The sequence below is a fragment of the Anolis sagrei genome, chromosome 5 (assembly GCF_037176765.1).
Source record: "Anolis sagrei isolate rAnoSag1 chromosome 5, rAnoSag1.mat, whole genome shotgun sequence".
In the NCBI taxonomy this organism is placed as follows: domain Eukaryota; kingdom Metazoa; phylum Chordata; class Lepidosauria; order Squamata; family Dactyloidae; genus Anolis; species Anolis sagrei.
In genome coordinates, this window is record NC_090025.1 from 32857955 (window position 1) to 32870909 (window position 12955).

At 38.6% G+C, this 12955-nt stretch overlaps 1 protein-coding gene across 18 annotated transcripts in view; it reads left to right on the forward strand.

The window, feature by feature from the left end:
- ANK2 (ankyrin 2) overlaps positions 1-12955 on the forward strand; it is a 358785-nt gene that overhangs the window by 254754 nt on the left and 91076 nt on the right. For all 18 annotated transcript variants that reach the window (XM_067468650.1, XM_067468652.1, XM_067468651.1 and 15 more), the window contains 2 exons: positions 994-1092; positions 12165-12263. In XM_067468650.1, coding sequence (XP_067324751.1) covers positions 994-1092; positions 12165-12263 — 198 coding nt within the window. The remainder of the gene's footprint in view (positions 1-993; positions 1093-12164; positions 12264-12955) is intronic.

Here is a 12955-nt window from a genome sequence, read left to right on the forward strand (position 1 = left end):
TTCTGGATCTTCCATAATGTGGATATAGATTTCCAGTTGGAAGGTGGTCACGCCTTCCTTTTGGCACATTTTCCCTTCACCCTCTGTTAGTGCCTCTTCAAAATCCATAGCGTCATTGATATACTTCACCACACATATTGGACTGGGACATCAGAATGCTTTCTCTTAAATATCTGAACCTGTGGAAAGTATTGGTTTTCAATGTTTGCTTAATTCTTGCTGATTTTAAATAGTCAGCTTAAAAAAAGTGCTCCCTGTTTTCTATTGATAGAGTAATCTCCATCCAAAATATGTGCAGAATCTTCCAAATAAGGATATTGTAGAAGCTGATATAAATAATCAGCTTTGCTGTGTTTGAGCTAATGTCTTATCAATGTTGTTTATGTATTTTACTAAATTGATCTCTTGTGAATATTGATTATTGTGGAGATTTTATTTGTCTTGTATGCTGAGCAAATGTGATGTTTGATGTTCCGATAGCTGTTTTTACTGTTGCCTTAATAAAAAGTCAGTGGAGGCCCTCCTCCCCCGCACACAATAACACACATAACCCTTCTTTTAAAATTATATACATATTACTTTAATTCTCTTTATATACATGCATCAAAATAAATATTTTAAATTTTTATTATTGTATTTAAAGTAAATAATTTGAGATATTAGCAACTAGAAACCATTAGTTTTTTTAAAATAGTCAGCATGTGTAAAAACTTAAATATAAAATTGCCATTGATTTCTAATTCTTATGAGTACTAAACTTGTACAAGATGTTCAGTACAATAGTTGTTTTATCTATAAAGAGTGAACATGTTCACATTTCACTTAGCAGTTTTTACAAATAATTGTAGTGAATTAGGACAGTGCTTAATGTTTTCTGTATGCTGCGGTACATCTTTGCTTATCTTCTATACCGTGTCATGTCAAAACGCAAGCCATCCCCATTGAACCTCTTCAAGCCCATCACGCTTTTTGTTTGTTCTTTTCATGGTGTAGAATGGAATCACTCCACTGCATGTGGCTTCCAAAAGGGGAAACACAAACATGGTGAAGCTCTTGTTGGATCGTGGCGGGCAGATCGATGCCAAAACCAGGGTGAGTGCTGCTATCTCCTCATGTATGTCCTTCTGAAACTTTTCTTCATGTTTCTTTGTTGGATATGGTTGTAATTTCTCAACATTAAGGTGTATTCCTTGAGAGAACTCCAACAAGAACACAGTGTATTATCTTAAGAGGGTTGAAATAAAGGTTTTTCTTCTGTGAAAGAAAGAAGTTGCACACACAGAAGGCATTTTACTAATGAACAGAGGGCTTCTATGATCACAATTTTCCTTTTATGAGTGGAGTCTGTTTATGTTTGCAAAATTAAAATTTTGGATCAAAGACAGATTCTCATTTCCCCCCTTATTTTACTTATTTATATCTTACATAGTTTGGAAGGGCTAACAACTGAAAATGTTGTCATGTGGCATACATGTAAAAGCTTGCATCCAAGGATGGCTTCATGCTAGTAGATTTTTCCCCCCTTGTACAAAGCAGAATACTTTATTTTAATTGATTCTTATTACTTAAGCAGGCCCCTACACACCACCTTTGGGTAAATAAAGGGGATACATTTGCTAAGAGGAATTTGTCAAAATTGAGGTTCATATCTTGTGCAATCAGAGGAGCTTTCTACTAGCATGGGTGTGCACATTTTTGGGTTTGGAAGCTTACTATAGTATGGGATACGGAGTCGGGGATCAAGGGCTATCTATGAGCATGTGTGAGACATACCAAAGATCCTGTACGTCTAGATCAGGCATGGGGAACCTTCGGCCCTCCAGGTGTGGTGGACTTCAACTCCCACAATTCCTTGAGGCCAAGGTAAGCCTTTGGGGCGAATGCCGAGCCTCAAGGAATTGTGGGAGTTGAAGTCCACCACACCTGGAGGGCCGAAGGTTCCTGACCCCTGGTCTAGATGAAGGTCCTGTGCCAAAAGCAACTAAAAAATGGAAGGCTATCTCAGAAAAGGAAAGTACAGCAAGGCTTAATAGCCTAGAAGGAAGAGAATCATAACAAGCACAGTGAATATTACGAATTACAAGTAGTTACAATCAGTATTTCTTCCAGAATTTGTATCTCTCTACCATTGTCAACATCCTCTGAATGCTGGGTAGGGTTCTAAAGTGGGGTTTTCCCTCTCAGCATATTATTTTGTAAAGCAAGATGAAAAGATGATTGGTAGAAATTAAATGGAAGCTCCATCCCCAAAATAATGCCCTAAGCACTGAAGAGTTCTGTGCTCTGGAGGTACCAGGATGCTAAACAGGAACATCTCGTGGAATTATTTTGGTGTCTAGATGATTGGCTAGGCCAAGAGTCCATTAGGGCCAATGCTGTTCTTTCACTGGACAGAGGTAGCTTCCTGTCAGAATTTTGCTGGTGATGTCTCCCTTGATAAGGTCAAAACAAGGTATATAATGATGTAACAGAAGCACAGATGTTGCAAGCAAGGTTCTGCCAGGGAGCTGCTTCTAGTGGGTGACACAGTGAGGAGTCAGTTTGACATGTGAAAACTGGATTGTGCTGGATCCAGCCTAATCCAACAGCACACATCTCAAAAACACTGGGATCACTCTGGAGCTTTCTGGAAGCTTTGGGGGAAGTTGTGGTTCATTTTGTGCTAGATTAAAAGCTGGAGGTAGCACTTCTCCTGCGAAAGCAGTTATACTTCATGTGGACTCCTCACAACAGTTGCAAGGTGAGTACATTTTATGTAGGCATGGTTTTACTTTTCATCTCCTCATCCCCTCTCCACCCTTATCATTGAAGTGTAAGTTTGATGCTTAGGCAAAGAATTCAGAATACCCCCTGGATCAGAGAAGGAAGCTATAAACTGAGGGGAAATATCTTGATAAGGGAAATTAGTTATAGCTATGGAAGTAATAATGCTTGTGTGGGGAGCTGCTTTGAAAGTCTTAGTTGCTATTAATTTTGAATGCAGTCCATTTCAAAACATGGAAGACAAAAGAACAGTGTCAGCAGAAGAGTCCATAATCCAAAGAAACAGATTAAAAATAAGAAAAACAGTCTTAAACTAACTTCTCCATTACCATTGTGCATCTCAAAAGATTGCATCTCAAAAGATTGTTTGCTGCCAATTTGTGCAGATATTTAGAAATGTTTTTCCTCACTGACTAATCCACTGGGAACCCCAATGTGCTTCAGATAGTTCTAAAGCATAATCTCACTTTATATGCTGCAGTGGGTAGAAATCTTTGTCCTCAAATAATGGAGGAGGATGCCATTGCTGAATTACTCAGCCAAACCTCAAAAGTACCTTGGGTTCCTACAAATACCTTAGTTGAAGAACCTAATTATTACTAGAGATACTACAAACCAAATTTCCAGTCTTCAATCCAATGGAGATTATTCGTTTGCTCTTTGTATAACATAAAATATAAATGTTTTCCAGGTTTATCATTGTTTGAAATTACATTTTACAGTACTGTTGCCCTGTGTTCCTAATAAACTATTGCCTATTGGAACATATTGTACTGTTCTGAACAGTTCAGTGGAATCCTTCAGTATAAAGAAACTTCATATGTTCCTCATTCTGAATGAATCCAGAATTGGACTGTATGTTGCAAAAGAAATTTGCAATAGTAGAAATAGTAGAAATTTGCAATAGCTGTAAGCCGCCCTGGGTCCCCTCCGGGGTGAGAAGGGCGGGGTACAAGAACCCCAAATAAATAAATAGTGTAGTAGTTAAGAAAGCAGACATCTATGTACTAGAAAAAAGGGAAATGAGGAGGAAGGGAGAGAGAAGGAGAAATTGAGACTCATTTATGCATAAAAGGTTTGGGACGGGGGAGCAAGTGCCTTTTTTTGATTCATGTCATTTGAATTCCAGGATATGGTTACAGACATAAGTATTTTAAAAGCTTAGTCCAGGCATCTCCTCCATCCAGCCATGAAAGCCACAGAGATTATACAAGTCACATCTTACTTCCCTTATACATTATTTCATATCATCTGAACTTGGTACATTGCTAAACCAACTGGATCAAAGTGCAGTCCTGGACAGTACGATTGCTACAAGACCGCTTCTACCTTCTCACATGAAATCTAATTTTAAAAGGCTTTCATTGTTTAGCTTATCATCCTTGTCAGCTGGTAGTGTGGCTCAAAGCTGCCGGCACTCAGACACTGACATAAAAACTGCAGAATGTCTCAAAGCTCTGGCATCTTCATTAGTTCAAGTTGAGATATATCCTCTCATATTTCCATTCCTTAGAAGACAATGGTGACAGTTTTGCACACTTTCCAGTATGGGAGATTACAGCATTTGGATTTTGTTCGTCAATGTCATGTGATTGTGTGATATTCTTGTGTCAGGCTTGTATTCCCATTATGTCTTATTCTTTTGTCATTGCTTTGTCTTGCTATGACCGCAAGTAAATAGGCTAATAAAAAGATGAATTAGGAAATTGTGACAATCCCCAGTTTTCTTGGAATCTGCTGTTTTTCAAGAGTCCATATTAAGATTAAATACCATTGTTGTCTTGACTGACTCTAGCTTCAGCTACAGAAGACACAAATAAAAGGTGACTTAAATACATTTAAAATATTTTAATGATTTTAACAAGTCAAAAAACCCAAACATATACTTCAACCATGAGGGGAAAGTGAACCTTGGGCAAACTATTAGGGACAAGCTTTCCCCTGTTAAGAAAAACAGGAAAAAGGAGAAAACAGCAAGCGATTAATAAAATTCAGGAGAACATAACAAACTATTCACACGCAAAAGTTGAATTATTTTGACAGACTATGCAAAACTCTAACAAAGTATATTCATAAAGAAGTCTTTTGTAGTATGCATTTGTGTGTGTATATGTATGTATATCTTTTGTGACTGCCCTTAATCATTACCACTCTTAATGCTACTTAATAACTTGAGAAACAAACCCATAGCTCTTGAAAGTGGCTTTCACTGGTATGTTTAGTGAGCAGAAACCAGAGCAACTTTAAGTTTTTACCTTCTTTGAAGTCTCCAGCTACCATGTCCAAAACATTGAAAATCAAATATCTGACAATTGCAAATTAAATTAACAGGTTTGTCTGCTGTCTAGAAAGCTTACCAGTCCTATGGAATGCGTTCCAGTACCCAGGTTGCTCTGGTTCCTGACTGAGGAAAGAAAATAGCACAAGGCTGTCAAACTGACTGGAATCTTGGAAAGACCTGGATCTGTAGTTGGGGCTACAACTAGAAGCAGGACTCACCTCAGTTGCACTTACAGAAAGGGACCAAAATGACTATTTGAAGTGATTCCAGTATGCACAAATACAATAACAGAGACTATTTCAGTTTAACACATTATACTCAATCTCTAAAGCACCATGAAATCACAGCTGTCAAGACATGCCTATTAAGGGGCTATTTACCTATAACTATTAATACTGTTGCTAAAATCTGGTTCTTGTTAAGGTGATATAGAGTCCTTTCAGGCAGGCCCTATATCCCAGGATCTACCAGATAATCTGTTTATCCAAGATTATCTGGCAGTGTGGACTCATATAATCCAGTTTAAAGCAGAAAACCTGGGATTAGATCCTGGGATATAGGGCCTCTCTGGAAGGCCCACAGCACACTATGTTGTGCTTCACTGTGTTGAAGCTGGGAAGTTTGGAACTATGTTGGTGCTGCAACACTGGATCTAGATCTCAGGTGCCTTGTTCACTGAAATCAATCATGTAATACACATTACCCTGTATAAATGGATGGGCATGCTCTTGAGCCTAGAGGACTGTTTTCTTTTCTTTCTCCAAGAGTTTTAGCACCTGATTGTGAGGACCATTTTTGGAGCGTCGAAATAACGCTTCATCGTATCAAGCAATTATTTGAAGGGAATGTTTGACTATTTGTGAGGATGTTTCTGAAAATGTTTGAAATAGCTTAATCTGGCTCAAATTAATTTTTCCACCTGACAAGAATGGCAGAAATTCAAGGTATTGTTGGGCAATCGTTGCCCTGAAAGTCCAAAGTACTCCTGGCTATATGATTCCTGCTTCTGAAGTAAAAGGAGGGGCATTTAAATTGACCATTGACGTTTTTTCAATCTACTTTGAAGAGTAAACTGGAAACTATACAATTTTAGTTTTCCAGGCTGTGTGACCATGTTCCAGAAGCATTATTTCTATGAGGATGCCTGCCATAGATTTAGGTCAAACGTCAGGAGCGAATGCTTCTGGAACATGGCCATATAGTCCATAAAACTCACAGCAACTCAGTTCTCACAATCTATGACTATCCATGCTTTGTCAGAATTATAAGACAAAACGCCTAGACAGCAAAAGATATTCCAGATGTATAATATGATAAACTATGACTAAACAGGTGACTAAGATGACTAAACAGGTAGGTCTACTTTGGATATTTCATGAAATGACATGAATCATTGGAAAAGATGATAACATTTGGTAAATGGGAAAGCAGTAGCAAAAGAGTAGTATCACAGGTGGACTGGTTCAGTTGAGGAGGTCACATTCCTGAGTTTGCAAGATCTAAGTAGGGCAGTTCCTGATTTTGGAAGTCTCTCATTTAAATCATAAAATGATTATAAATCACAAATAAACTTTACAGCAAATTTCAGCAACAAACCTATGTCTTTTAACAAGAAAAATGAATTAAATTCAACTTGGCAGTTTGTACCGCAAATAAAGAGCAAGAAGGAATTATATTCATGGCACGAATGATTCAATCAATCCCTACATCTTTATCTTGATAGGCAATGAACCAGGCAGTAATGAAATGCTGGTACTTTGCAGAAGTTCCAATTAATACATTTAAGATAAAGGGATGAAGTCAGAGTTATGTTAACAGCAGATATAATGTATAATGTGGATGAATTGCCAAAATGGACAAAAATAATGTTACATCATTAGAAAGGCTGTCTGGGATACCAGTAATCAAAGATCATGCTTTGGAGTACAGGCTCATAAGGCCATCTGCCAGAAGATCTTGCCTACCTATGTTTTTTTTGCAGTTAGGCATCTGGAAGATGAATTTGGGGGGATCTTCAAATGCAAGGGGAAGCATTTATAAAGTGGGCATATTTTGGAATAAATTCTTCTTCAGAGGGCAATATGGACAAGTAGAATATATGAAGGATGCAAAGCACCTCAGTGATTTGGGCCATGAAGGCCTTCAACAACAGATTATACAATTTATATTTTTATGAGTGGTAGCCCTTTTAATCTGATGGAGAATTCTGACCTCCCTCTCCCAATTCCCTGCAGTCCCCATATTTCTAGCATTGCTGAAAGTGAGACATTAAAGATCATCCATACGTAGAACTTTTATATTTGTTGTGTTCCTATTTCTGTGTACATCTAAACTGTATTTTTAAATGCTGAACTGAAGTTACCTCAATACTAGAGAATTAGGGAGTGAACAAACTTCATTTGAGAGGGATAATGCCCCCATTATGCCATAATACTATTTAAGATACGAGAAGACACCTATATGTTGTAGATCTCAGTATTTAAAAAGCTTTGAAAATGAGAATTGAATTTGTCTCTTGTGAGCAGCATCCGAAGAGGAAAGATCTTTCTTGAGTAAAGAGACTGAGGGCCCTTCCAGACAGGCCCTATATCTCAGGATCTGATCCCAGGTTTTCTGCTTTAACCTGGATTATATGGATCCCCACTACCAGACAATCTGGGATAAACAGAAAACCTGGGAACAGATCCTGGGATATAGGGCCTGTCTGGAAGGGCCCTGCGGTAAAATTCAGACACCATAGCAGTTATAGTTATATTGGTCAGTCATTGGAATGGTCATTTGTCACAGACTGCAAGGTTTTGAGATCTTATCCATTTGTTAAATATATAGACAAAAATGTTTGGTGGACAGAGTTTTTCTTTAAAATAGAAATTTATTGTAATGATGAAACCATTGCAATTAATCAAGTTGGACTGATCGTGTGATGAGACGTGGAACAGTGAGAGACACAATAGTAAGGAGATAAGTTCTTACTGGTTCGTTGACTGAAATAATAAGTTGTTTTGGGTATTCTTAATTGATCTATCAGTAGTTTTAATATAATACTAAGAAAAATTATGATTCATCCTGAGTGTTTTAAGACTGTTGTTTTGATCCATTGTATCCATTGTATTAATCATTTGGTTCACAAGTTTACAAGTGTGGGTCCAATACAGTAGGCGATCTAACAAAAGGAGCTAGTGGAAAAGGAGAAATTATGTACATAATCACAGTGAGAAAAATATTTATTATGAAAAACACTGACCTTGTTATTTGGGAATGGGATGGGGTTTGTTTAAAAACTTGTTTGAATAATTATGTGTATAGTAAAGGTTTTTCCTTGACATTAAGTCTAGTCAAGTCTGACTCTGGGGAGTGCTGCTCATCTCCATTTCTAAGCCAAAGAGTCAGTGTTGTCTATAGACCTTCCTAGGTCATGTGGCCAGCATGACTGCATGGACCTCCATTACCTTCCCGCCAAAGCAGTACCTAGTGAGCTACTCACATTTGCATGTTTTCAAGCTGCTAGGCTGGTAAAAGCTGGGGCTAATGACAGGAGCTCACCCTGCTCCTCAGATTTGAACTGCCAACCTTTCAGTCAGCAGGTTCCTCAACCACCAGGGAGCCCTTAAATATTAGTAAAAATAGTATAGCCAACACAGCTTTCCTCTGACTTGAGCTAGCTTCCACTTTTATTGTTGCAACTACAAGCAGGGCAGCAGGAGAAGTGAATCCAGGTTTGCCCTTTTCCTTTATTTAATTGTTTTTTTTTTGTACTTAAGGTGGGCTTTATAGAAAAGCCAGAAGCTTGAATGTTAACCCCAAACAAAGGGGCAATGCTCTTGAGTGGTAGGAAATGAATGTGAGATCCCCATTGAAAACTGGGATTTTTACAAATCTTTATTTCAGTGCTGCTCCTCTAGGTTTCTTCTTGACCAATGGTGCTGCACATGTGCAATAGCCCCATTGTTCTGTTTTTAGTAGTGTGTTTTTTTTAATCCAGACTCTAGAACTAGGATAATCTGGTGACTCCACGCTGTTAGGAATTTCTTATGGGACTCAAAGGAAGATCCTCTAAAATTCCATGAACGTGAGAGACTTAGAGATTTTTTATGTTTTGGAGTAATCATATTGTTATTCCTAAATGCCCAGAGCACAACCCAATACAAATTGGCCATGATAAATTCCTGCTGAAACCAACAGGCTTTGAGTTTCTTGACATTGTTTTATTTCATTGATTTCAGGTTTTAAGAGCAGCTAAATTGAATCCTATAGTACACAGTTTTCAAAAATGTCTGTATGGTGCCCTGTATGTTTAATGTGTGAAATTGTAGATTACTGGAAAGATGACAATTCAGGATTGTTTTGATAAATGTGCTTATGTTCTTCCCTTTCATTTGTATTATTTTATTTTGCTTTCAAGGTTTTGAAATCTATTGCTCCTGTGCTCTCTACATTTGTTGTTCTCTTAGGTTTAGAATCACCTAGAATGCACTCTCTTCTCTAAATCTTTAATTTGCGTTTTCTAACCATCATGTTCAGTGGTTGAGAAGCCTTACAAGTGCTTTGGGACAGAATGTTCTTTTACAATGAAGGGAGTTTTGCAAGAGAGAAACACTGCTGTCATAGCAAGTTTGCCAAGCAGTTGTTTGAGCTGGCTTGTTGTTCAGTCATCACAAATTACGGCTTCTGTCTCTGTTGATTTCATGTTATCTATTTCAGTACTTCTCTTCCACTCTCTAGTTTAATCCAACCCCTTCCAATCACCATTCCTTGGCAAGCTGTAGATCACTCTTTCAACAGCAGTCTAAAATATTGCATGGATTTTCTGCATATTATTTCAGCAGGATGATATAGACAGATCACATGGGGAGATAAGACTGATATACTACCTTGAATATCATACCATCCTGAATTAACCTGATCATGTCTAATTTGGAAGCTAAATAGAGTTTGACCTAGCTAGTTCTTGGGTGGAGGACTACCAATCCTGCCAAAATTTCTGGAGAACTAGTGCTGCCAAATAGGGTTGACAGTTCAACATTGCTAGATAGGCTAGTAGTCCAACAATATCAAGTGGCATTCTGTAGTCCTGGTCATGGGCTATTTCATTCACAATAGTTAGCAAAATTGTGGTTTGTTGAATTTTGGGTTCCTATGAACAAACCATGGCTTGTTAGCTGGCTATAAGCTGCTTTTTGTTGTTCAGTTATAAAATATGGCTTGTTTAATCAGTGGTTTATTATTTCTGGTTCCAGAAGAATGGGCAAGATCTGTCTCTTTCCCCAAAAAAACCTGTCATAAAAGAAGATCTGACAAAGAGACTGTTAGTTTGGTTGTTTACAGAGCAAGTTCATGGCTAAATCAACCAGCCGTGGTTAACATAAATGAGAGGTGGGATCACCATGTGATCTAGATGCTGCTGGATGACAAATCTGGGTTTTGGAGTTCAACAGCACAAGAAGCGTCACATGTTTATGGGCACTGGTATAAACCATTATTTACCATCGTGATGTGAATGTTACCATTAGGAGAAAACCTTTCTTCTTTTCATTGAAAATAAAGCTAAGCCTGGCACATATATAACTATAGCCAAGCTATAAGAACTAACAACAGTTTCATGAGTGGTAGGATAAAGGAGGACTATAGGTATAAAATAGTTTGCCATGCTGGCTCTTTGGATTTCAAGAATTCTTTTTATACCAGTATTTTTCTAAATGGTGATGGTTCTCAGAGAGAGTTCATATGATTTTAAAGAATTATGTGACTAGTAGATATTTGCCACTGTCAATCCATTAAAGGGCAGAACTGCCACAAATTTCGAGTATCAGTAAATGGAGTTAGATCAAGAAATTTTGTTCTTAGATGAAGGGCTAGAAGGCATGATTATCAAGTTTGCAGATGGCACCAAATTGGGAGGGATAGCCAATACTCCAGAGGACAGGAGCAGAATTCAAAACGATCTTGACAGATTAGAGAGATGGGCCAAAACTAACAAAATGAAGTTCAACAATGACAAATGCAAGATACTCTACTTTGGCAGGAAAAACAAAATGCAAAGATATAGAATGGGGGATTCCTGGCTCGAGAGCAGTATGTGTGAAAAAGATCTTGGAGTCCTCATGGACAACAAGTTAAACATGAGCCAACAATGTGATGTGGCGGCAAAAAAAGCCAATGGGATTTTGGCCTGCATCAATAGGAGCATAGTGTCTAGGTCCAGGGAAGTAATGCTACCCCTATATTCTGCTTTGGTTAGACCACACCTGGAATATTGTGTCCAATTCTGGGCACCACAATTCAAGAGAGATATTGACAAGCTGGAATGTGTCCAGAGGAGGGCGACTAAAATGATAAAAGGTCTGGAGAACAAGCCCTATGAGGAGCGGCTTAAGGAGCTGGGCATGTTTAGCCTGAAGAAGAGAAGGCTGAGAGGAGATATGATAGCCATGTATAAATATGTGAGCCACAGGGAGGAGGGAGCAAGCCTGTTTTCTGCTTCCCTGGAGACTAGGACGCGAAACAATGGCTTCAAACTACAAGAGAGGAGATTCCATCTGAACATGAGGAAGAACTTCCTGACTGTGAGAGCCGTTCAGCAGTGGAACTCTCCGCCCCATAGTGTGGTGGAGGCTCCTTCTTTGGAAGCTTTTAAACAGAGGCTGGATGGCCATCTGTCAGGGGTGCTTTGAATGCAATATTCCTGCTTCTTGGCAGGGGGTTGGACTGGATGGCCCATGAGGTCTCTTCCAACTCTTTGATTCTATGATTCTGTAGAGCAGAGTTGCGGTGGCTCAGTGGTATAACGACTAAGCTACAGAACTTGCTGACCTAAAGGTTGGCAGTTTGAATCCATTGTTAGCCCCAGCTTCCTCAAACTAGTAGTTCGAAAATATACAATTATGAGTCGAACAATAGGTACCATTTCGACAGGAAGGTAATGGCGCTCCATGCAGTCATGTCAAACACATGACCTAGGAGGTATCTACAGACGGTGCTGGCTCTTTGGCTTAGAAATAGAGATGAGCACCACCCCCCAGAGTTGGACAGGACTAGACTTAATGTCAAGGGGAAACCTTTACCTTTACCATAGACATGTGTTATATCTACCTAACATTTCACTTCTTTTCTTTTTTTAAAGGATGGACTGACTCCGCTCCACTGTGCTGCACGAAGTGGACATGATCAGGCTGTAGAGCTCCTCCTGGAACGAGGTGCCCCGCTTCTTGCCAGGACCAAGGTATGTAGTTCACAGTAGATGAAATCGTTCGTTTTAAGAATGTACATCGGATTTGTCCAAAGTTCAGAAATGTATAGACTCATTTGGATTCAGTGCTTTTGAAAACTAAGAGAAATAAAGCTGCATCCCACTTGAAATTTTGCTGGATGTTTTCTTACAAACTGATATTTCTGTGGAAAATACTCAGGTTAGGTGAGGTTATCTTGAATAACTATTAGACCCACCTTATAATTTTAGGACATATTTTTAGTGGCTGTACAATCAATTTGTCTTGGGAGGATTATGATTTTTATGATTGATCCTTCTTTCATAATGCCACCATAATTTAGCTGCTGATGCTGCTGCTACTGCTGTGTGCCTTCAAGTAGACTCTGACCCTATCCTAATGTTTGCTTGGCAAGATGCATTCAGAGGAGGGTAGTCTTTGCTTTCCTCTGAAGAAAGGGTCTACTATTCTTAAATTTATAATTACAGCCCTTAAATGTGTGCTTCTAAAGGTTATCCCTATAATGTATGACATTTTCATACAAATTACCCAAAATCCCACACAGTTGAAGGGAAAGGCAAGCACATTTTTTGGATTCTCTTCAAATGGAAAGCTGCTATTTTACAATTCCCTTCTCCCTTTCATTGAACGTGAGCAGCTTTTATTCCCTCAGAAAAGGCAATCCTATCTGCAGATATCCTCCAAT